Consider the following 25,823-nt stretch of genomic DNA (forward strand, 5'->3'; position numbering starts at 1 on the left):
TGGCAATTCAGATTATTAAGAGAGATTTGGAAGTTTGGAGTGGATACTGACTGTGTTCCCACAGTTGAAGAAAGATGAAACGGGAAGGAAAGAGACAGAACATTTCTCAAAGCCCCTGCTCTTACTTGGCCACAAGGTAGACTCCGTGATGGTGAAACAGCACTTGGGAAAACTGGTTCCAGCAGTTCTTTCTCTTTAGAGCAGTATCCACCTCTTGAAGTCCAGAACAATTCAGCAGAACTCTCAGGGCATCCCGGGCATAGCTAAGGGCCCAAAAAAGAGAGTCATCACCTGCCAGTAGCCATTACATAACTAAATACAAATGACCTGGCTTTTCTACGATGGGCAGGATGCTGATTTTGGGAAAGGGGATGCTTCAGAGGAAAACAGCACTAAATGGTCTTCATCTCTCCTGATTAACAGGGTGTGGGATGTGGAGTTAAACTGAAATTGTAGCATATAAAATCTAGGATTAATAATAGAGCAGCATATTAGTTTATTAAAAGCTTATTAGCAAAAGATGCTAAATGATATGAAAACATGCTAAAGGTGCCTGTTGATTGTCTTCTTTGGATGCTTTAAATAAATAGAATACATTCTTACCTACTTGAGATGATTTGGTGTATGTCTGCTTGGAAGAGAGTGGATTATATTAGCATACTTAATATCTTAATGGGACAGATTGTGTTTGAGAGTCCTGCCTGGCTTAGATGAGGGCAAATAGCAGACAGTTGGGTCCAGATTACCCTGCACAGTAGTAAAGCTAACTGTAATCTCTTGGGCAAAAGAGAAAAGCTGAATTTACCTTATGTGGACAGAATGACAGGCTTCCCAAGTGGCACTAGTGGTAAAGAACCCAGCTGCCAATGCAGGACACGTAAGAGATGCGGGTTCAGTCCCTGGGTTGGGAAGATCCCCTGGAGGAGAGCATGGCAACCCACTCCAGTATTCTCGCCTGGAGAATCCCATGGAGAGAATTTCCTGGTGGACTATATAGTCCATGGGGTTGCAAAGAGTCAGACATGACTGAAGTGACTTAGCATGCATGCATACATGGACAGAATGGCAGCATGCTATCATAAGCCCACTCATCACATCACCAACCACAAAGCAACTTTACATTTCACAAAACACATTTGGGCATATTATTTCACCTGACACCTAATTTACCCTGAGAGATTATTATCAGGGTAAATGGCAGAGCTAGTACATATCCAGCTTTGGACCTGCTGCTCCTCCCTACTCTTTCTCTCTGTGTGGTGGCCTCCCTTTGTGGCAGGAATAAACTGTGTTCTGCGGGAGTGATTTTTTTTTATACACTACATACACATTCAGGGAAGGTCCTAGCTTACTTTGGGGTACTTAGGGTAATTACTTTTGCAAAGGCATCCTACCCTTCTAAGGGGAGAAAACTATAATAAATGAATATACTGCACATGGGATTATGTAGTTCCAAAGGAACCCAAAGGAGTAGCACATTTCTTATTCAGTCTGAAACAAGCCCTAGTATCTCACAAAGGCCTGTCTTCTGTCATCAGTCGCAGGTTGCTGCTGTAAAAGAGTTGAAGCATGAGGGCCATCAAAAGCTGGGGGAAAAACTGGGCCACCGCTTTCTTGTAAGGACCAAGAGGCAGTAATGTGCACAGGGCCTGGGATGCCTGTAATGGAAAGGTTTGGTGTCAAGAATGTAACCATCTCCCTTTAAACCCAGTCAGCAGTGATGAGGGACGTGGAAAGGGAGGGACTCTGCAACCCTTCCCCCAACTTCCTTGAAGGAAACCTGAAGCGAGCATGTATACTCATTCATTCAATAATGGTCACTAAGTCCATTCTGAGGCAGGAACCGTGCCAAGCATTTTCTGGCCATGGGCTCCCAAAGCACTGTCAACAGTGCCTGACTGCCAAACCGGCAGGAAGCAAGCTGATTCCCAAGGAGGACACAGCTCCCCCAACTCCATGCCAACGTGGTTAATGACGCAGGTCCTCCCACTGCTTCAACAATCCAGGACAGTGAAATATTTAAGGGGGGACAGGGCGTACCAGGTCACTAACAAATTGTTTGGTGCCCTGACCACTACAATACCTACAATATCAGAGAAACATATCTCACCACCTCATGTTTACGGAACATTATCCATTTTTTCCTATTATATCTCTATAAGACTTGAATTTACTCTCAGGAGTGCCAATGTGGGTGCTTGGGAGATATATAATGATGGCATGAATGAGATTAGGCCTTCACGTGCTTATCAAGTCTATGTGACCTGACTGGTGCCTACCTCTCCGATACCATCTCCTGCACTTTCACCCTTGTTAGTTCTTTCCAGATGTTTTGACCTTGCTTCACTAACATACCAGGTAAACTCCCATCACTACATGGCTTTTGCCCTTCTCTCTGCCTAGGACTCTCATGCCCAGGTACCTGCAAGGATCACTTCCTCACCTCATTCAGGTCTTTGATTAGATTACTATAGTAGAGAGACCTACCCTGAGCAATTTACCGAAACCCTCCCAGCCACTTCTTTTTCCTACCCTGCTTTATATCTCTTCTAAGCTTTGTATCATCTGACATATGACACATTTTTTTGGTTCATTGTCTGTGTCTCTTACAAGACTGTAAGCTTTGTGATCATGGGTGTGCACTGAGTGAATGAATGAATGAATGAATGAGAGCCAAACTGTGTCAAGGAAGTATGATTGAGTCTGTGGGCAGATAGGAATTTTCATGATTAAGAAAACAATGACAACAAACAGAAATTAATCATTGTGTTATTTACCGCCACAGGCATCATATTCGTAGCGTCGAGAGAGAAATGTTTTCTTTCTGTTATTATTTTCTCCATTTCTCTAGGCTTTCCTTTCAGTATCAACAAGATTGTCTTCAGTACATGAGGGACCACACTTGACTCAGAACCGGCTGCGTACCACATCAGTATCAAAATGCTGCAAACACAACCCCCCACCCCTGATCATGAGAATCATGCACTTTTCATTTCCTGCTCGACAGTGTGACTCAAATCAGGAAAACAATCTTGGTTTTCATGTTTATAGAGCAAAGAAACTTCAGACAAGTCCAAAACAAACTGATATTCCCATTCCCAAATGATCCCATTAAGATTTTTGTCCTTGAAAACAGAGGAAGAATTTTAATAAGGTCTTATGGAAAATACAGTCTCTCAGTCTGCAAGTTCATTTCCTACTATTATTTAAATATCTGTCCAGCTCAACATCAGGAACTGATCAGCTTCTGTACCCCATACTCTTCCTTCCACCTTGTGACCTTGTTTGTCCAGGGATAATTGAATATTTTAAAACTGGTATCGATATACAAATTAACATATATGTAAATACATCAATGTGAAAAGCTAGATAAAAAGGTAATTAAATAAAAATCTACATAACTTAAAAATTAGAAAGTTAAATTTAAAAACTAAGCCATTTCCCCAAATGTCACATATCTAATCAGTTCACCAGATGTGACTAGAACCCCAGCTTCTCAGCTTCCAATTCCCAAGTTCCTTTCCCTACATACCTGCTACTCTTCAAGATTATTCTTATTGTTGCTCATTTTAAAAACAGTCCTCTGTCTTGGTATATTCTTGATAGCTTGTCAAGCCGTGCTGAGTTCTGAACTCTGTTGCTCATTCTCTCTGCATTTGGGTTCTTACTATGGGGCCCTGGCACTTCAGAACATGGACACACTCAGCTCTCTAGAACGCTAGTACCAAATGCTTTTGTCTGCAAGGCTTATTCATATAACCATGCTTAGAACCACATGGACATCAAATCTTTCAGGGCCTCTTCCTTTACCTCTTGATCATATCCTCTGGCTGACCAGATCTTCTTTCTGTTTCTCCGTTTAAGCTTACCTACAAATTCCACTCTTTTTTACGTCCATCCTCACCTACTATTGCACAAGACCTGCTGGTGACCAGTTTAATAAAGTTCATCTAATTCTAATTATGTTTCCTTTCTGTACCTTCTCAGTCATACTGTTTATGATGGACTCATTGGCAGCTTTTATCTTATACTCATGTGGGTATATTCACTCTCCTCAACAAAATGCTTGAAGGCTGGGAATACTTTACACACAGTGGATACTCAGTTCCTACCTAAACAAGAAAACACTGAGTCTTATGAATATTTTTACTTTTCAAGAATTTCCTAAGTAGTAAAATCAGATCAGATCAGATCAGATCAGTCGCTCAGTCATGTCCGACTCTTTGCGACCCCATGAATCGCAGCACACCAGGCCTCCCTGTCCAACAACAACTCCCAGAGTTCACTCAGACTCACGTCCATTGGGTCAGTGATGCCATCCAGCCATCTCATCCTCTGTTCTCCCCTTCTCCTCTTGCCCCCAATCTCTCCCAGCATCAGAGTCTTTTCCAATGAGTCAACCCTTCGCATGAGGTGGCCAAAGTACTGGAGTTTCAGCTTTAGCATCATTCCTTCCAAAGAAATCCCAGGGCTGATCTCCTTCAGAATGGACTGGTTGGATCTCCTTGCAGTCCAAGGGACTCTCAAGTGTCTTCTCCAACACCACAGTTCAAAATAATCAATTCTTTGGTGCTCAGCCTTCTTCAAAGTCCAACTCTCACATCCATACATGACCACAGGAAAAACCATAGCCTTGACTAGATGAACCTTTGTTGGCAGTAATGTTTCTGCTTTTGAATATGCTGTCTAGGTTGGTCATAACTTTCCTTCCAAGGAGTAAGCGTCTATTAATTTCATGGCTGCAGTCACCATCTGCAGTGATTTTGGAGCCCAGAAAAATAAAGTCTGACACTGTTCCCACCGTTTCCCCATCTATTTCACATGAAGTGATGGGACCGAATGCCATGATCTTCGTTTTCTGAATGTTGAGCTTTAAGCCACTTTTTCACTCTCCACTTTCACTCTCATCAAGAGGCTTTTGAGTTCCTCTTCACTTTCTGCCATAAGGGTGGTGTCATCTGCATATCTGAGGTTATTGATATTTCTCCTGGCAATCTTGATTCCAGCTTGTGTTTCTTCCAGCCCAGCGTTTCTCATGATGTACTCTGCATATAAGTTAAATCAACAGGGTGGCAATATACAGCCTTGACAAACTCCTTTTCCTATTTGGAACCAGTGTGTTGTTCCATGTCCAGTTCTAACTGTTGCTTCCTGACCTGCATACAAATTTCTTAAGAGGCAGATCAGGTGGTCTGGTATTCCCATCTCTTTCAGAATTTTCCACAGTTTATTGTGATCCACACAGTCAAAGGCTTTGGCATAGTCAATAAAGCAGAAATAGATGTTTTTCTGGAACTCTCTTGCTTTTTCCATGATCCAGCAGATGTTGGCAATTTGATCTCTGGTTCCTCTTCCTTTTCTAAAACCAGCTTGAACATCAGGAAGTTCACGGTTCACATATTGCTGAAGCCTGGCTTGGAAAATGTTGAGCATTACTTTACTAGCGTGTGAGATGAGTGCAATTGTGTGGTAGTTTGAGCATTTTTTGGCATTGCCTTTCTTATGGATTGGAATGAAAACTGACCTTTTCCAGTCCTGTGGCCACTGCTGAGTTTTCCAAAGTTGCTGGCATATTGAGTGCAGCACTTTCACAGCATCATCTTTCACAAATACTTTCACAAATACTTAGTAAAATACTTTGTGAATTTAAGCTTCCTTTAAAAATGCAATCTCTCAGTTGAAAAAAGTCAACAACAACAAGAACAACCAACAAAAAACCAATAAACTTGGTTGGCTTGTTGAAAAAAATCAACAAAATTGGTTTAGTGTTTTTTGAAATCATTGACCTCTTATAGACATTAATTTAATCCGTGTAACAGCTTCATAGATAAAAAGTTTCCTCATGTCATAGATTAGGAAATTGAGGATCATGATGTTTATGAAACTTACATGATGTCACACAGGATATAAGGGTCAATTTGTTTCCAAGGCCTGCATTCTTTCCATAATGTAACTTCCTGCCTATTACTCTCTTTTAGTAATAGAGAAGTAATACCTTCCCTTCCAATGTATGAACTATAGAAATGGAGTAATGTGATTTAATAAGCTCTTCTAATTTGGCTGTTAGATTCATAAAGTCATGTAGGCTCACATTAGCATCCTTTCTTCTTAAATATTTCTTATGATCCTGGATCATGAATTTCAAATAAACAGTTAAGGGACAGGGGACTCCCAAGTATACCTGGGAATTTTTTTGTTTTATTATCTTATTGGTGGGTGGAAATATCTTAGGTCTGTCCTTCATAAATGAAAAAAAAAAAAAAAACCACTATGAATTCTATCACATATGGGGAAAAAACCATTATTACTTTGAGGAGAGGTTTTTCAATGTGGGATGCACAACAGAACACAATTAAAGCCTCGAATAAATAATAACAACTATCATTTCTTGATTGTCTACTGTGTGTCATGTATTTTATGAAGCTACACATACTGTATATGATCTTAGTTAAGCCTTACAATCATCTCATGTGGTGTAAAAATAGACATTATCTTTCAGGAAAAAAAGAAACGAGATCTGACCTGCCCCGCTCTATCTGACTCTCAAGACTGAACAAACCCTGCATGAGGGGCCTTACTCATCTGCTGGTACTGGATAGTCCATAAGTTGAAAGATGACCTTCTTCGGTGAAGTACGTGTCAACAAGGTGATGACCCGCAACATAGCTTCCCTCAGAATGGGAGAATCATCTCCACACAATTGCTTATAAATAGTATCCACAATTTTAGACACCTGTAAAAGCAATTTCACAGGCCAATTAGAGTCTCTTGTTCCCTAGGCACTTATAAACCAAACATTTCTTAGACATTAAGAATTTAGTCTTTCTCAGAATAACCGAGGCAGCAACTAACACACAAATAAGCACCAATGGAAAATATATTTATGTGCTTTTTTACATAGTGAAATGATTATTTGCATGAGAAATTAACATGCATTTATTTTTTTCCTTGACGTTTTTAAAAAATGTAATACTATTTATTTGATTTCAAAAACATTTAAGTACTCCAAACATACAAACAAAATTAATAGGACATTGCAGATCATGTTTAGTACAGAAGGTTCTTGAACTTTCATTGGTGCAGTGGCTCTTGGCTTTGTTGACAATGCAGAGTTCTATGGTTTGTTTAAAAAAAGTTTAAAACTACTGCACTTCAGTGAAAGTGAAAGTCGCTCAGTCGAGTCCAACTCTTTGCGAACCCGTGGACTATACAGTCCATGGAATTCTCTAGGCCAGAATACTGGAGTGGATAGCCTTTCCCTTCTCCAGGGGATCTTCCCAACCCAGGGATCAAACCCAGGTCTCCTGCAATGCAGATGGATTCTTTACCAGCTGAGCCACAAGGGAAGCACTTCAGTGAAAAACTATCCAAAACAATTCTCATTCCAGCTGACCCTCTCCTTTTCCACAGCTAATAGTGGCAGCGGGATGCTGTGTCACTATATACAAAAACAAGACAAGCTTGGATGCCCACTGTAGTGTCCACAGGTCCAGTTCCACAGTGCACACCCTGAGCTACGGCCCCTCTGGAAGCCATTGCCCCGCAGCCTCCACACCAAACAAGTAACATTAAGAGTGTATCTCAGTTGCTTTGTTCTTTTACAAACTATACATATGTACAGTTGAGAACTTGGGATTTCTTGCCAATGACCATAAAGTTAACCCATAACCTTACAAATTAAAAAAAAAATGCCAGGAACATCTTAAAAAGCCTTGTCACACCAACAGCAAAGTGCAGAGTGAGGAGAATATGAGAGCCTTTTCATTTTAGAAATATGTACAACTTTGATAGTTTTCATACAGTTTTGTACAGTTTGATACACCCATGGTCACTTCATGTAAACCACTGACAATTACTAGAACACTTTGAGAGACTAAGACATGATCATGATCCAACTGGGTAATTAAACCTAATGAGGGCAACAGACACATCTCGTGCTTGCTGCCTCCATGAGAGTCGCTGCCTCCATGAGAGTCACTGCCTTCAAGTTTTATTGAGATCATAATTGACATAAAGCGTTGTATAAGTTTAAAGCATATAGCGTAATGATTTGATGTCCATACATCATGAAATGATTACCACAATAAGTTTAGCATACATCCATCATGCAAAATAAAAGGAAAAGAAAAAATATTTTCTGGTGAAGAACTCTTAGAATTTACTCTCAACAACTTGCATATATAATACACAGCAGTGTTAATTACATTTATCATGTTCTGCCGTATATCCCTAGTACTTATTTATCTTCTAACTGGAAATTACACCTCCCACCAGCCTTTGGCAAGCCACAAATCCTATCTCCTTTTCTATGAATTTAATTTGTTTTTGAAATATAATTGACCTACAACACTTCCTTAGTTCCTGGTGTACAACATAGTGATTCCATATTTCTATATGTTACAAAATGTTCACCATGTAAATTTCTCATCTGTCATTGTGTGAAGATATTACATTATTCTTGGCTATGGTTGCCACACTGTAACTTTCATCCTAATTACTCACTCTAGGAGCCTCTCCAAGATCAGTGTGTTTGACCCACGTTCTTTCTGAATTACTGCTTCTGCCCTGGGTCTTTGAGCATATGAGTTTTACCGTGTATGCTTTAAGAGTAAAGTCTTTGTTTCTTACAGCCCTCTGACTCTCCTGAAAGCAAGGCTCAGAGGCCTTCAAAATCAGATATTCTGGGAGTTCATCTGTCTGGTGCAAACAGACCCCAAGCTGGCTAGCCCAATGTGGGCTTTAGATGTCTTACTCCTTGGGAAGAACCTCTGAAATTGTATTATCCTCTGCTTCATTGGTCTCCAACCTGGGGGTATGGATATTGACTGTATAGTGTCTCTGACTTCCTACCCATCTTATTGTGCTTCCTTCTTTAGTTCTTTAGTTGTAGATTTGTTTTTCTGCTAGTCTCCTAGTCTTTCTCATCAATAGTTGCTCTGTCAGTCAGTCAGTTCACTTGCTCAGTCGTGTCCGACTCTTTGTGACCCCACGAATCGCAGCACGCCAGGCCTCTCTGTCCAATCACCAAATCCCAGAGTCCACTCAAACTCACATCCATCAAGTCGGTGATGCCATCCAGTCATCTCATCCTCTGTTGTCCCCTTCTCCTTCTGCCCCCAATCCCTCCCAGCATCAGAGTCTTTTCCATTGAGTCAGCTCTTCACATGAGGTGGCCAAAGTACTGGAGTTTCAGCTTTAGCATCATTCCTTCCAAAGAACACCCAGGACTGATCTCCTTTAGAATGGACTGGTTGGATCTCCTTGGAGTCCAAGGGACTCTCAAGAGTCTTCTCCAGCACCACAGTTCAAAAGCATCAATTCTTCGGCACTCAGCTTTCTTCACAGTCCAACTCTCACATCCATACATGACCACTGGAAAAACCATAGCCTTGACTAGATGGACCTTTGTTGGCAAAGTAATGTCTCTGCTTTTGAATATGCTATCTAGGTTGGTCATAACTTTCCTTCCAAGCAGTAAGCATCTATTAATTTCATGGCTGCGATCACCATCTGCAGTGACTTTGGAGCCCCAAAATATAAAGTCTGATGCTGTTTCCACTGTTTCCCCATATATTTGCCATGAAGTGATGGGACCAGATGCCATGATCTTAGTTTTCTGAATGTTGAGCTTTAAGCCACTTTTTCACTTTCCTCTTGCACTTTCATCAAGAAGCTCTTTAATTCTTCTACACTTTCTGCTAGAAGGGTGGTGGTGTCATCTGCATATCTGAGGTTATTGATATTTCTCCCAGCAATCTTCATTACAGCTTGTGCTTCTTCCAGCCCAGCGTTTCTCATGATGTATTCTGCATAGAAGTTAAATAAGCAGGGTGACAATATACAGCCTTGATGTAGTCCTTTTCCTATCTGGAACCAGTCTGTTGTTCCATGTCCAGTTCTAACTATTGCTTCCTGACCTGCATATAGGTTTCTCAAGAGGCAGGTCAGGTGGTCTGGTATTGCCATTTCTTTCAGAATTTTCCACAGTTTATTGTGATCCACACAGTCAAAGGCTTTGGCATAGTCAATAAAGCAGAAATAGATGTTTTTCTGGAACTTTCTTGCTTTTTCCATGATCCAGTGGATGTTGGCTATTTGATCTCTGGTTCCTCTGCATTTTCTAAATCCAGATTGAACATCTGGAAGTTCACTGTTCACGTATTGTTGAAGCCTGACTTAGAGAATTTTGAGCATTACTTTGCTAGCGTGTGAGATGAGTGCAATTGTACGGCAGTTTGAACATTCTTTGACATTGCCTTTCTTACAGATTGGAATGAAAACTGACCTTTTCCAGTCCTGTGGCCACTGCTGAGTTTTCCAAAGTTGCTGGCATATTGAGTGCAGCACTTTCACAACATCATCTTTCAGGATTTGAAATAGCCCAACTGGAATTCCATCATCTCCACTAGCTTTGTTTGTAGTGATGCTTCCTAAGGCCCGCTTGACTTCTCATTCCAGGATATCGGGCTCTAGGTGAGTGATTACATCATCATGGTTATCAGGGTCATGAAGATCTTTTTTGTACAGTTGTTCTGTGTATTCTTGCCACCTCTTCTTAATATCTTCTGCTTCTGTTACGTCCATACCATTTCTGTCCTTTATTGTCCCCATCTTTGCATGAATGTTCCCTTGGTATCTCTAATTTTCTTGAAGAGATCTCTAGTCTTTCCCATTCTGTTGTTTTCCTCTATTTCTTTGTACTGATCACTGAGGAAGGCTTTCTTATGTCTCCTTGCTATTCTTTGGAACTCTGCATTCAAATGGGTATATCTTTCCTTTTCTCCTTTGCTTTTCACTTCTCTTCTTTTCACAGCTATTTGTAAGGCCTCCCCAGACAGCCATTTTGCTTTTTTGCATTTCTTTTCCATGGGGATGGTCTTGATTCCTGTCTCCTGTACAGTGTCACGAACATTGTTAGAAATGTTATTATTTTACATGTAGCTGTTCAATTTTCTGAGCACAACTTGAAGAGATTGTCTTTTCTCCATTGTATATTACTTTCTTTGTTGTAGATTCATTGACCATAGGTGTGTGGGATTATTTCTAGGCTTTCTGTTTTGTTCTATTGATCTATGTATCTGTTTCTGTTGCCAGTACCATACTATTTTGATTACCGTAGCTTTGTAATATAATTTTACGTAAAGAAGTGTGATTCCTTCAGGTCCATTCTTCTTTCTCTAGATTGTTTTGGGTATTTGGGGGTCTTTTATGTTTCCATATAAATTTAAAAATGAGAAAAATGCCATTGGTAATTTGATAGAGATTCCATTGGATGTGTACACTCTTTTGGGTAGTCTACTCATTTTTGTAAAAAGTGTATTTATTTATTTTTGGCTATATTAGGTCTTTGTTACTGCATGTGGGGCTCTGATTCTGCTGAGCAGGGGCTACACTTCATTGCAGTGCATGGACTTCTTATTGTAGTGGTTTCGTGTGGAGCATGGGCTGTGAAGCATGGGTTCTAGAGTACAGGTTCAGAGAGTTGTGGTGCATGGGCTTAGTTGCTCCACAGCATGTGGGATCTTCCTGGGCCAGGAATTATAACTATGTCCCCTTCATTGGCAGGTGTATTTTGAACCACTGGACCACCAAAGAAGTCTCAACCTAGTCGTTTTAATAATACTCCTCCAATCCAAGAATATGGTATATCTTTGCTTCCCTTTGTGTCATCTTCAATTTTATCACCAACCTTTTAAACTTTTTCTAGTATAGGTCTTTTGCCTCCTTATTTTCAGTTCAGTTCAGTTCAGTTCAGTTACTCAGTCATGTCCAACTCTTTGCGACCTCATGGACAGCAGCACACCAGATTTTCCTGTCCATCACCAAATCCCAGAACTTACTCAAACTCATGTCCATCGAGTCAGTGATGCCATCAAACCATCTCTTCCTCTGTCATCCCCTTCTCCTCCAGCCTTCATCTTGCCCAGCATCAGGGTCTTTTCCAATGAGTCAGTGCTTCACATCCAGTGGGAAAGTATTGGAATTTCAGCTTCAGCATCAGTCCTTCCAATGAATATTCAGGACTGATTTAATTTAGGATTGACTGGTTTCATCTCCTTGCAGTCTAAGGGACTCTCAAGAGTCTTCTCCAACACCACAGTTCAAAAGCATCCATTCTTCGGCACTTAGGTTTCGTTACAGTTCAACTCTCACATCCATGCATGACTACTGGAAAAACCATAGCTTTGACTAAACAGACCTTTGTTGGCAAAGTAATGTCTTTGCTTTTTAATATGCTGTCTAGGTTGGTCATAACTTTACTTCCAAGGAGCAAGCATCTTTTAATTTCATGCCTGTAGCCACCATCTGCATTGATTTTGGAGCCTAAGAAAATAAAGTCTGTCATGGTTTCCATTGTGTCCCCATCTATTTGCCATGAAGTGAGGGACTGGATACCATGATCTTAGTTTTCTGAATGTTGAGTTTTAAGCCAACTTTTACACTTTCCTCTTTCACTTTCATCAAGAGGCTCTTTAGTTCCCCTTCACTTTCTGCCATAAGGGTGGTATCATCTGCATATCTGAGGTTATTGATATTTCACCCAGCAGTCTTGATTCCAACTTGTGCTTCATCCACCCCAGCATTTTGTATGATGTACTCTGCATATAATTTAAATAAACAGGGTGAAAATATACAGCCTTGACGTACTCCTTTCCCGATTTGAAAACAGTCTGTTGTTCCATGTCTGGTTCTAACTGTTGCTTCTTGACCTGCATACAGATTTCTCAAGAAGCAGGTCAGGTGGTCTGGTATTCCCATCTCTTTAAGAATTTTCCACAGTTTGTTGTGATCCACACAGCCAAAGGCTTTGGTGTAGTCAATAAAACAGAAGTAGATGTTTTTCTGGAACTTTCTTGCCTTTTTGATGATCAAATGGATGTTGGCAATTTGATCTCTGGTTCCTCTGCATTTTCTAAATCCAGATTGAACGTCTGGAAGTTCACTGTTCACGTATTGTTGAAGCCTGACTTAGAGAATTTTGAGCATTACTTTGCTAGCGTGTGAGATGAGTGCAATTGTACGGCAGTTTGAACATTTTTTGGCATTGCCTTTCTTATGGATTGGAATGAAAACTGACCTTTTCCAGTACTGTGGCCACTGCTGAGTTTTCCAAAGTTGCTGGCATATTGAGTGCAGCACTTTCACAGCATCATCTTTCAGGATTTGAAATAGCTCAACTGGAATTCCATCACCTCCACTAGCTTTGTTTGTAGTGATGCTTCCTAAGGCCCGCTTGACTTCTCATTCCAGGATATCGGGCTCTAGGTGAGTGATTACATCATCATGATTATCAGGGTCATGAAGATCTTTTTTGTACAGTTCTTCTGTGTATTCTTGCCACTCTTCTTAATATCTTCTGCTTCTGTTACGTCCATACCATTTCTGTCCTTTATTGTCCCCGTCTTTGCATGAAATGTTTTCTTGGTATTTCTAATTTTCTTGAAGAGATCTCTAGTCTTTCCCATTCTGTTGTTTTCCTCTATTTCTTTGTACTGATCACTGAGGAAGGCTTTCTTATGTCTCCTTGCTATTCTTTGGAACTCTGCATTCAAATGGGTATATCTTTCCTTTTCTCCTTTGCCTTTTGCTTCTCTTCTTTTCACAGCTATTTGTAAGACTTCTTCAAACAACAATTTTGCCTTTTTACATTTCTTTTTCTTGGTAATAGTCTTGATCACTGCCTCCTATACAATATCACGAACCTCTGTCCATAGTTCTTCAGGCACTCTATTGGATCTAATTCCTTGAATCTATTTCTCTCTTCCATTGTATAATCGCTAGGGATTTCATTTAGATCATACCTGAATGGTCTAGTGGTTTTCCTACTTTATTCAATTTATGTATGAATTTGGCAATGAGGAGTTCATGATCTCAGCCACAGTCAACTCCTGGTCTTGTTTTTGTGGACTGTATAGAGCTTCTCCATCTTTGGCTGCAAAGAATATAATCAGTCTGATTTTGGTGTTGACCATCTGGTGATGTCCATGTGTAGAGTGTTCTCTTGTGTTGTTGGAAGAGGGCATTTGCTATGACCAGTGCATTCCCTTGACAAAACTCTGTTAGCCTTTGACCTGCTTTGTTTTGTACTCCAAGGCCAAATTTGCCTGTTATTCCAGGTTATCTCTTAACTTCCTACTTTTGCATTCCAGTCCCCTACAATGAAAAGGACATCTTTTTTGGATGTTAGTTCTGAAAAGTCTTGTAGCCATTCAACTTTAGCTTCTTCAGCGTTACTGGTTGGGGCATAGACTTGGATTACCATGATATTGAAAGGTTTGCCTTGGAAAAGAACAGAGATCATTGTCGTTTTTGAGATTGTATTCAAGTATTGCATTTTGGACTCTTTTGTTTACTATCATTGCTACTCTATTTCTTCTAAGGGATTCTTGCCCACAGTAATAGATATAATGGCCATCTGAGTTAAATTCACGTATTCCAGTTTATTTTAGTTCACTGATTCCTAAAACATTGATGTTCACTCTTGCCATCTCCTGTTTGACCACTTCCAATTTGCCTTGATTCATGGACCTAACATTCCAGGTTCCTATACAATATTGCTCTTTATAGCATCGGACTTTGCTTCCAACACCAGTCACATCCACAACTGGGTGTTGTCTTTGCTTTGACTCCATCTCTTCATTCTTTCTGGAGTTACTGCTCCACTGATCTCCAGTAGCATATTGCGCACCTACCGACTTGAGGAGTTCATCTTTCAGTGTCCTGACTTTTGCCTTTTCATGCTGTTCATGGGGTTCCCAAGGCAAGAATACTAAAGTGGTTTGCCATTCCCTTCTCTGGTGGACCATGTTGCATAGGTTTATTTTATTCTTTTTGATGTGATGGTAAATGAGATTTTTTCCTTAATTTCACTTTCTAATCTTTTATGGTTAGTGTATAGAAATGCAACATATTTCTGCATATTTATTTTTCGTCCTGCAACTTTACTGAATTCATTGATGAGTTTTAGTAGTTTTCTGGTAGCATCTTAAGAATTTTCAATCTATAGTATCACATCATCTGCAAACAGTAACAGTTTTACTTCTTCCTTTCCAATTGGATTCCCTTTATTTCTTTTTCTTCTCTGATTACTATGAATAAGACTTCTGAAACTATGTTTAATGAAAGTGGTGTTTAACTGTCTTGTTACTGATCTTAGAGGAAATGCTTTCAGCTTTTCACATTGAGTATTATGTTAGATGTGGGTTTGTCATATATGGTCTTTATTGTGTTGAGGTATGTTCCCTCTGTGCCCACTCTCTGAAGAGTTTTTATCATAAATGGATGTTGAATTTTATCAAAAGATTTTTCTGCATCTGTTGTAATGATCACATAGATTTGTTCTTTAATTTTTTAATGTTTTATATCACATTATGATTGATTTGCAGATTTTGTAAAATCCTTTCATCTGTGGAATAAATCCCACTTGACCATGGTATATGATCCTTATAGTGTATTTTTGGATTTGGTTTGCTAACATTTTATTGAGGATCTTTACGTCTATGATCATCAGTGATATTGGTGTGTAATTTTCTTTTTTGTGTTTTTTAAATTATTTTTTAAATTATTTTATTTTATGTTTTATCTTTACAATATTGTATTGGTTTTGCCATATATCAACATGAATCTGCCACAGGTATACACGTGTTCCCGTCCTGAACCCTCCTCTCTCCTCCCTCCCTGTACCATCCCTCTGGGCCGTCCCAGTGCACCAGCCCCAAGCATCCAGTATCGTGCATCGAACCTGGACTGGTGACTCATTTCATATATGATATTATACATGTTTTAATGTCATTCTCCCAAATCATTTTTGTCTGGTTTTGGTATCAGGGTGATGATGGCATCATAGAATTAATTCTAAAGTATTCCTTCCTCTGCAATTTTTTGGGAACAGTTTTAGTAGCATAGATGTTTAGTAGATGTTAGTAGTATAGATGTTTAGTATAGTACAGATGTTTTCTCTAAATATTTGGTAGAATTTGCCTGTGAAGCTACCCATTCTGGAACTTTTGCTTGTTGAAAGTTTTTAAATCACAGTTTAAATTTCAGAACTTGCTATTAGTCTGTTCATATTTTTTATTTCTTCCTGGTTCAGTCTTGGGGGATTGTACCTTTCTGAGAGTTTGTCCATTTCTTCTATATTGTCCATTTTGGGGTGTATAGTTGCTTCTAGTAGTAGTATGATCCTTTGCATTTCTGTTGTATCCATTGTAACTTTTCCATTTTCATTTCTAGTTTTATTGATTTGGGTCCTCTCCCTTTTTTTTTTTTTTCTTTATGAGTCTGGCTAAAGGTTTATCAGTTTTTAAAATACTTTCAAAGAACCATCTTTTATTTTTATTGATCTTTTCTTTCTTTAGTCTATATTTCATTTATGTCTGCTCTGATCTTTATGATTTCTTTTTTCCTACTAACTCTGAATTTTTTTTTTATTCTTTCTCTAGTTGCTTTAGGTGTAAGTTAGGCTGTTTATCTGAGATTTTTCTTGTTTTTTGATAACCTCATATCGCTTTAAGCTTAGCTCTTAGAACTGCTTTTGCTGCATCCCATAGATTTTAGATCATTGTTTTAATTTTCATTTGTTTCCAGGTATTTATTTCCTCTTTGATTTCCTTAGTGATCCATTGGTTGTTTAGTAGCATATTGTTTAGGTTCCATGTATTTGTGCTTTTCGGAAAAGACAATGGCACCCCACTCCAGTACTCTTGCCTGGAAAATCCCATGGACTGAGGAGCCTGGTGGGCTACACAGTCCATGGGGTCGCTAAGAGTTGGACATGACTGAGCGACTTCCCTTTCACTTTTCACTTTCATGCATTGGAGAAGGAAATGGCAACCCATTCCAGTGTTCTTGCCCGGAGAATCCCAGGGACGGGGGAGCCTGGTGGGCTGCTGTCTATGGGGTCGCACAGAGTCGGACACGACTGAAGTGACAGCAGTAGTAGTAGTAGTAGTAGTAGTAGTAGTATTTGTGCTTTTTAGTTTTTCCCTTATAGTTGATTTCTAATCGCATATTGTTGTAGTTGGAAAAGATGTTTGATATGATTTCAATTTTATAAATTTAATGAGGCTTGCTTTGTTGCCCAGAACTATCCTGGAGACTGTTTCATGTGCTCTTTAAAAGAATGTATATTCTGCTGCTTTCAGATGGAATGCTCCATCTAAATATCAATTCAGTCTATCTAGTCTAATGTGTCACCTGTATCTCCTTATTGATGTTTTGTCTAGATGATCTGTCCATTGCTGTAAGTGGGATGATAAATTTTCCCACTATGATTGTGTTGCTGTTATTTTCTCCTTTGTGTTTGATAATGTTTGTCTGATATATTGAGGTGCTCTTATGATGGGGGGACATAGAAACTTACAATTGTTATTTCTATTCCTTGGATTGATCCCTCAATCATTATGTAGTGTCCTTTTTTTGTCTCAGATAACAGGCTTTATATTAAAGTCTATTTTGTCTGATAAGTATTGCTACTTCAGCTCTCTTTTGATTTCTATTTGCATGGAATATCTTTTTCTATCACCTCACTTTTGTCTGTATATGTCTCTAGATCTTAAGTAGGTCTTTTGTAGGCTGCATATATATGAGTCCTACTTTTGTATCCATTCAGCCAATCTATGTCTTTGGTTGGAGCATTTATTCCATTTATATTTAAGGTAATTATCAATATGTGGATTCTTATTGCCATTTTGTTGATAGTTTTGAATTTGTTTTTTGTAGATATTTTCCTCCCTTTCTTCTTTTGTGATTTGATGACTATCTTTAGTGTTGTGTTTGGATACCTTTTTTGTGTGTATAACCATTACAAATTTTTGATTTGTGGTTACCATGACATTTGGGATAGCAGTCTATATATATGTGCATGATTATTTTAAGTTCCTGATCTCTTAATTTCAAATGCATTTTTAATATCCTGCATTTGTACTCTTCTTCTCTCATGATTACTGATTTTGATATCATATTTGTCTGTGGATAATCTCTTACATTTACTGGTGAGCTACTACTTTCATAATTTTTTTTGTTTCTACTTGTAGTCTCTTATTTTCCACTTTGAGAAGTTTCTTTAGCATTTATTGTAAAGCTAGTTTGGTGGTGCTGAATTCTTGTAGCTTTTGCTTGTATGTAAAGCTTTTGATTTATCTATCAAATCTGAATGAGATTATTTCTCTTTTATCACTTTAAATATATTATTCCACTCCCTCTTGGTCTACAGTTTCTGCTAACAAATCAACTGATAACTATTTGGGAATTTCTTTGTTATGTTATTTGTTGCTTTTAATGTTTTCTCTGTGTTTAAGTTTTGTCAATTTGATTACAGTGTATCTCTGCATGTTCTTGCTTGGATTAGTCCTGTATGGGATTCTCTGTGCTTCTTGAATTTAGGTGATTGTTTCCTTTCCTGTGTTAGGGATATTTTCAGCTGTTATCTTTTCAAATATTTTCTCAGCTTCTTTCTCTCCCTGTTCTACTTCTGGGACATCTATAATGTGAATGTTGGTGTATTTGACCCAGTTGTCTCTTAAACTGTCCTCACTCCTTTTCGTTCTATTTTCTTTATTCTGTTCTGCAGCAGTCATTTCCAATATTTTGTTTTCCAACTCACTGATTCATTATGCCTCACATATTCCACCCTTAATTCCTTTGAGTGTATTTTTCGTTTCAGTTATTGTATTCTTGCGGAGAAAGCAATGGCACCCCACTCCAGTACTTTTGCCTGGAAAATCCCATGGATGGAGGAGCCTGGTGGGCTACAGTCCATGGGGTTGCTAAGAGTCGTACACGACTGAGCGACTTCACTTTCACTCTTCACTTTCATGCATTGGAGAAGGAAATGGCAACCCACTCCAGTGTTCTTGCCTTGAGAATCCCAGGGATGGGGAAGCCTGGTTGGGCTGCTGTCTATGGGGTCGCACGGAGTCGGACATGACTGAAGCGACTTAGCAGCAGCAGCATTGTATTCTTGAAACACAAGTTGTATACACACACACACACACACACACACGTGTGCACATGAAGTGAAGTGAAAGTCACTCAGTTGTGTCTGACTCTTTGCAACCCCATGGACTGTGGCCCACTAGGCTCCTTTGCCCATGGAATTATCCAGGCAAGAATACTGGAGTGGGTAACCTTTCCTTTTTCCAGGGGATCTTCCTAACCCAGGGATTGAACTCAGGTCTCCCACATTGCAGGTGGATTATTTACTATTTGAGCCACCAGGGAAGCCCAAAGAAATTGGGCTTCAAAGAGATTGAAAGTACTCAAGAAATTGAGCACTGAAGAATTGATGCTTTTGAACTGTGTTGTTGGAGAAGACTATTGAGAGTCCCCTGGACTGCCAGGAGACCAAACCAGTCAATCCTAAAGGAAATCAGTCCTGAATATTCATTGGAAGGACTGATGCTGAAACTGGAGCTCCAATAGTTTGGCCACCTGATGTGAAGAACTGACTCATTAGAAAAGATCCTGATGCTGGGCAAGATTGAAGGCAGGAGGAGAAGGGGATGACAGAAGATGAGTTGGTTGGATAGCATCACTAACTTGATGGACATGAGTTTGAACATGCTCCAGGAGTTGGTGATGGACAGGGAAGCCTGGCGTGCTGCAGTCCATGGGGTTGCAAAGAGTCGGACACAACTGAGTGACTGAACTGAACTAAACTGATTGTATTCTTGATAAAAACTTCTTGTGACTTCTTGTTCTGTGAATCCATTCTTTTCCCAAGTTCTTGAATCATCTTTATGTTCATTATTCTGAACTCCTTTCTTGGATAGATTGCCTTTTTCCACTTCATTTCACTTAGTTGTCCTTCTGAAGTTTTAGCTTGTTCCTTTGTCTGGAACATTTCTTTGCCATCTATTTCTCGGTCTTTTTTCTAAATTTCTCTTTGTATTTTTATGCATGTAGTAGGTTAGTTATGTTTCTTGACCTTGGAGAAGTGGCCCTCTGTAGGGGATGTCCTATGTATCACAGCAGTACATTTTCCTCTTATTACCCAATGGCCAGGAACTAACTGGCCCCAGGGTAGTTTCTGACCTGTGTTTGCACACTCAGATCTGCAGGCTGTGGAATTATGATTTTCTTAGTCTAATGTCTGACCCCTGGTGGGGGAGGCTGGATTAGAGGCTTGTGCTGGCTTCCTGGAGGGAGAAGTAGGTGCCTGCCCTCTGGTGGGTAGAAATGGGTCATGGTTCTCTTGCGGACAGGAACGTGTCAAGGGGTGTATCTGTTGGTGGCTGTGGGCTCAGGAAGTCTTTAGGCAGCCTGTCTGCTGATGGGTGTGGCTGTGTTCCCACTCTGTTGTTTGACCTGAATGGCCCCAGCACTGAAGCCTACAGGCTGTTGCATGGGGCCAGGTCTTGGTGCCAAAGACCCAAACAAGATATTTTACTCATGTAGATGAACACTCCCCAATATGTCCACCACCAGCTTTTATGACCCCAGAGAGAGCGAGAGCTTCTCCTTGCCTTCTCAGGAAACCCTCCAAGACCAGCAGGTAGTTCTGGCCCAGGCTTCTATGAAATAACTACTTTTATCCTGGATCCTCTTACACACAAGAACTTGTGTGTGCCTTCCAAGAGTGATGTCTCTGTTTCTCTTAGTCTTGCAGACCTCCTGCAGTCAAGCCTTACTGATATTCAAAGCCAAATACTCTGAAGACTCCTTCTCCTAATGCTGGTCCCCTAAGCTGGGGAGCCTGGCATGAGACTCAGAGCTCTCACTTCTGGGAGAGCTTCTGTGACATTATTATTTTCAGGTTTGTGGGTTACCCACCTGAGTGCTATGGGATTTGATTATATCACTACTGTGCCCCTCCTACTGTTTCATTGTGGTTTCTTCTTTGTGTCTTTGATGTAGAATATCTTTTTTGGTATGGTCCAGTCCTTTTTGCCAATGGTTGTTCAGAGGTTAGTTGTGATTTTGGTGCATTTGTGAGAAGAGGCAAACTCAGGTCCCTCTACTCCACTGTCTTGTCTCCAACCGCTCTTCACTTTTAAATGAGTTTTAGCTAGACCTGGAATTCTTCTCAAACCAAAGGTTGTATATTCAACATCAAGCTTAATCTACCCACCTCACCTCACTTCTTATTTCAAAAATGATTCTCAGAGGTTATAAGCTGAAAAGTTGGTTGATGTAAATTTATATTCCATTGCAGTTTCCTTATGTACAATTGAATTATCTGTGTACAACCCTTTACTCTGGGGCTTCCCTGGCAACTCAGCAGTGAAGAATCCACCTGCAATGCAGGAGTCTCAGGAGACACAGGTTCAATCCTGGGATTGGGAAGATTCCCCTGGAGGAGGGCATGGCAACCCATTCCAGTATAATTGCTTGGAGAATCCTATGGACAGAGGAGCCCAGCAGGCTACAATCCATTGGATTGCAGAGTTGGAATTGACTGAAGCAACTTAGCATACATTCAACCCTTTACTCTAAACAAGTGTTTACTGTAAAATATTCATCCTACCAAGATGAACATGAGATGGAAGACATAAACCATTGTTATTCTCCACAGATCTCTTAACTATTAGGTTTGGAGCTTTTTCTTCTCATCCTCCCCCTACTACTATAAATTCAGCATGCCTCTAAAACGAGCCAGCTATGTTACTGTATGTTCAATTGTAGAAAAGATGATTTTTTTTCAATCCTCGAGGAAGGATGTGCTGGATTAGATTATTTAGAAATTGTAAGCCCACAAACTATATTTGAAATTTAGGAGTTTTCAGGAAAATTTTAATGCAATTTTTCCTTATAACTGACTTTAGAACCTAACCCTGTTCAAGAATCCACTGTATTCAGTAATTCAGTTCTTTGTGGGAGCTGGGGAAATAAATTGCTAAACCCCGGTTTGTTCATTTTTTCTCCCTAGTTAATGATTTTTGTAGAACAGTTTAATTTTACACATCTAGTTTTCTATTTGGCTTCTCTTCCTCTCTATGACCTGATATGGCTTTACCTAGATTCCTTTCCTCACTGCATGAGAGGAGAACTTTATTTTGTTAAGGAAATGACTGTTGCCCTCAAGCTTGCTCTGCTTTGCCTTTTGGAATGCTCTGCTTGCCTTTGCTCTGCTTGCCTTTTGGAATGCTCCTGACTATATTAGCATGGGAGTTTGTAAGAAGCATTACTTCCTTTTTCCTGCTCTCTGAATTTGTGTGCAAGCACTCAGTTTATCTATAATCACGTAACACTGCTATGTCAAGAGAGGGAATTGGGAGGTCAGCCCTTATGTCTCCATCAGAGCTGGTTTAATGGGCATATGACCTATGCAACTGCATAAGGTCCCATATGCTGAAGGTCCATCAGTTTGTTTAAACCTCTGCTGTCACTATATTGAATTTTTAATAAGTTTTCCCTTTAGCTTGTGTTTTTAAATAAAGTCCCAAAGGACAGTGGAGCCTGCGTGTACATGGAGGAGATAAGTACAATATGTGAGTCAGTGAAAGCCTCTCAGTCATGTCTGACTCTGCAAACCCATGGACTATACAGTTCATGGAATTCTCCAACCCAGAATACTCGGGTGGGTAGCTGTTCTCTTCTCCAGGGAATCTTCCCAACCCAGGGATTGAACCCAGGTCTCCTGCATTGCAGGTGGATTCTTTACCAACTGAGCCGCCACCAGATGGGCCCAAGAATGTGAGTCAGTAGCCTCTTTCAGAGGTAGCATTCACAATGCCCTAAGGCCATAGAATTCCAGTGGCTACATTAGTGTGTAGGGGGAAATCAAAACTGGTATAAGATAAGCATTTATTGATGCTTCAGTCAATTAGGCTGAAAATGACAACAGAGGAAAGAGAAAGATGTGGCAATCCATAAATTGTTTTCCTTCCGATCTTTCCTTATTCATGAGTAAGATGGTGATAGAGAGTGTTAAAGAATGTGTGAATGACAAGAAGTTGAATAAAGACAATTAAGTTAGTTTTGTGTAGTGTTTATAACTCTTTTGGCAAGAATAAAATGCATATGCATGAATAAGCTATGAAATAGGAATTGTAGTATTTTGTTAAGTTGTGTGGTCTTACATTTGCATTTATAACTGGCATTGCACAATATAAAGGTGGGCTGCAGAATTCATGCTAAAACTTTAAAATTTTAGTTTTTTTTTTTTTAATTAGAAAATAACCCCATGATAAATTGAGGAGGCGGAGCTTCATACGTTTGTACATTTAATACTACTTTTTTCTATGTTTTGAATAAGAAGTCCTACATTTTAGTTTGCACTGGGACCCACAAATATGTGGCCAGCCCTACAGCAAACTGAGGGCTCTTAAAACTGTCCTTAATGGTTACACAGGGTATTTCAATTATAGTTGTACTATTTTATTGTTGTTAATGTATTTCTTTAAAATTTGAAGCAAGTATAGCAAAATGTTACAATTTCGTATGATTGGTGGTTGGATGTTCATTACACTAGTTTTGAAACTTTTCTTCATGCTTGAACTATTTCATACAAAAAGCTTCATTTGATTGAAGTGACATAATGAACAATGACAAGAAATATATATGAAAAGAAGTAGGCATATAACAAAGTCAGAAAAAGCCCATTCGAGAATGTACTCTGTACTCCTCCACTCATTGTGAAATATCTTACCATGGTGACCTTATGGGCATTGCATTCCAGAGTCAGTTTCAGTATGGTTGCTGCCTCAGATGCAATTGATTGATCAGGTACAGAGAGTTTCATCAGGAGACTCCACACAAAGTCAGTCAGCAAGGGTGGCAATAAGGTTTTTCCTACACTCTGAAACCAAAAAGAAAAATCATGATCTCACACCTTACTTATATCAACAAAGACAACTACATGATTTTTGTGGGTTTTAGGTACCTTTGCTGTTGTCAGCCTCTTCCTCCATTAAACATATTAAAAATTACACTTTACACTGTGTTAGTATTAAGATGACTGTCATTCAAACTTAATCATATCTATTTTTCATCTTATTTTAAAAGCAATTAAAACATTTTTACCTGAATAAGTCAGCTCTGGGGCAAGCCAGGGAGAAGTGGGAAACCATATCATTAAAATTTAGAGCAACTATAAAATATTGACTTAACCCCATTTCAGCTATTCAAATACTAAAAACTATTGTGAAGTTCTTAAGCTTTGGAAATAAGCTCGTTCAGATCCAAAACAAGCATGATTTGTGGAAGATGAAGGAAAGGATAGGATAAGAAAGGAAGGGCCACTGAAGGGTGTGTATTTTTCTCTTTTTCAGAGAAGCATCAAGAAGTGGGAAGAGAAAAAAGGCCAATATGTCTATGATTGAGGCACAACAACTGCAATTCAAACAATCTCTTTTTAAAATTAGAGGAACATCCATGGACCATAAAATGCGAACAAAATCACAGTACTATGGATCTCTCAGTTAAGAAAGACAAATGAACCACATTTTCTCCCTTTCTAAATGTATATGTATATATACAAAACTTCTTTTGTGTGTGTGTGTGCATGCCATTCTCTGAAATACAGAAAGTATTCAATATTGCCAATAACAGCTTTTCAGCATCCCTGTTAAAGGAATGGAGCATACATCTTTCTGGTCAGTAGGGAAGGATTGAGGTCTAATTGAAAACTGATGACCACCAGGCTCCCTCCTACTGAGCAGACAGGTGAGGTATAGTATTTTTGGAAAGCTATGAAAGAAAGATAAAGGATGGTCACTAAGGCTTAGTGAGGTGAACAGAATATCATAGTTGGCTATACTTTGAGAAAGTCAGATTTGATTGTACAAGATGTTGAGTTAAAAAAAAATCATTGAAGAGGGGATATTCTTTTGGGACATTTGTTTATTCAACAAAATAGCTTAGTGTCTATTAAGAGTTGTGGAAGGAGCAATTCCTAGTGAAACTTAGAGATAGTGTTAGAAGTTTCTGTCATGTGAAGGTAGAATGGAGAAAAACAAACCTGACTCCATATTGGATCTATTCTTTTAACTCTAGCCTTTGTGCTCCATAACCTGTGATTAGAAATGCTGGCTTTGCACTTTTATCTCAAATAGTAAAAGAGTGTTGCCTATAGCCTGAAATAAAACACTAGCCCTTTCTCAACAATGTTCTGCATCCTAGTCTTGACCTTTAAAGTATAACACATTTCCATTCATATAGAGGTTAAATGTTGAAGAAAAGAAAATAACAGTTGTCTTTCTGAAGGTTTATGGGAGCATTGTGACCAGACCATCCTGGACAGCTGCAGAAACATAAGTTTCCAACAACCAGCCACACCTCCTCCATTTTTAGTATAAAAGAAGCTTAAATTCTAAGTCCAGTAAGATGGTTCCTTGGGATACTAGTCAACCATCTTCTTGGGTTTTCTGGTTTTCCAAATATGTTGCTATTTCTTATCCCAACACCTTGTCTGTTGATTTATTGGCCTATTGTGTGCTGAGTAGTATGAACTTGGACTCAGTAACAAAGGTATAGATATGACAGTAGAGTACATCAAATGATAGACTCCCTTATAAAACGTGATCTAGCTCTCTTGGCTAAAAACCTTGATGCGTATCCTCCTATTTGCATCCTCTGGACTTTGTTGTTGTAAATGGTCCTGTTGGTTTCCTTACTACAACTTTAGATTCTCTCACCTACCTGTCCCAATCTACCTTTGAAAGTCCCTTCCTCCGGATTTTGTAGCTACTGCTCTTGCACACAGTGCTGTCCTAGGCCTGTTTTGATCTCACAGTTGGGAACTGAGTAATAGAGGTCATGAACACAAGGACCCAGGGCACCCTCCCCAAATCCAGGATTTCTAAATCTTATGGACATTGAAGTCAGGTGAGAGGACACCAAGCTGGAAGTGGAGATAGTAAGCGTCATAAAGCACTTGAAAG

At 39.4% G+C, this 25,823-nt stretch overlaps 1 protein-coding gene across 1 annotated transcript in view; it reads right to left on the reverse strand.

The window, feature by feature from the left end:
* The window catches only part of MROH9 (maestro heat like repeat family member 9), a 79,928-nt gene that overhangs the window by 33,896 nt on the left and 20,209 nt on the right, over nucleotides 1–25,823 (reverse strand). Inside the window, exons 7-11 of the mRNA XM_086344754.1 lie at nucleotides 23,591–23,740; nucleotides 6,579–6,733; nucleotides 2,778–2,943; nucleotides 1,516–1,658; nucleotides 126–263 (exon numbers count right to left, since the gene is read on the reverse strand). Of these exons, the coding sequence (XP_086200880.1) occupies nucleotides 126–263; nucleotides 1,516–1,658; nucleotides 2,778–2,943; nucleotides 6,579–6,733; nucleotides 23,591–23,740 (752 nt within the window). The remainder of the gene's footprint in view (nucleotides 1–125; nucleotides 264–1,515; nucleotides 1,659–2,777; nucleotides 2,944–6,578; nucleotides 6,734–23,590; nucleotides 23,741–25,823) is intronic.

This window comes from Bos grunniens, chromosome 16 (assembly GCF_055505025.1).
Source record: "Bos grunniens cultivar Pamir isolate PY7600 chromosome 16, Bosgru_T2T1.0, whole genome shotgun sequence".
NCBI lineage: Eukaryota > Metazoa > Chordata > Mammalia > Artiodactyla > Bovidae > Bos > Bos grunniens.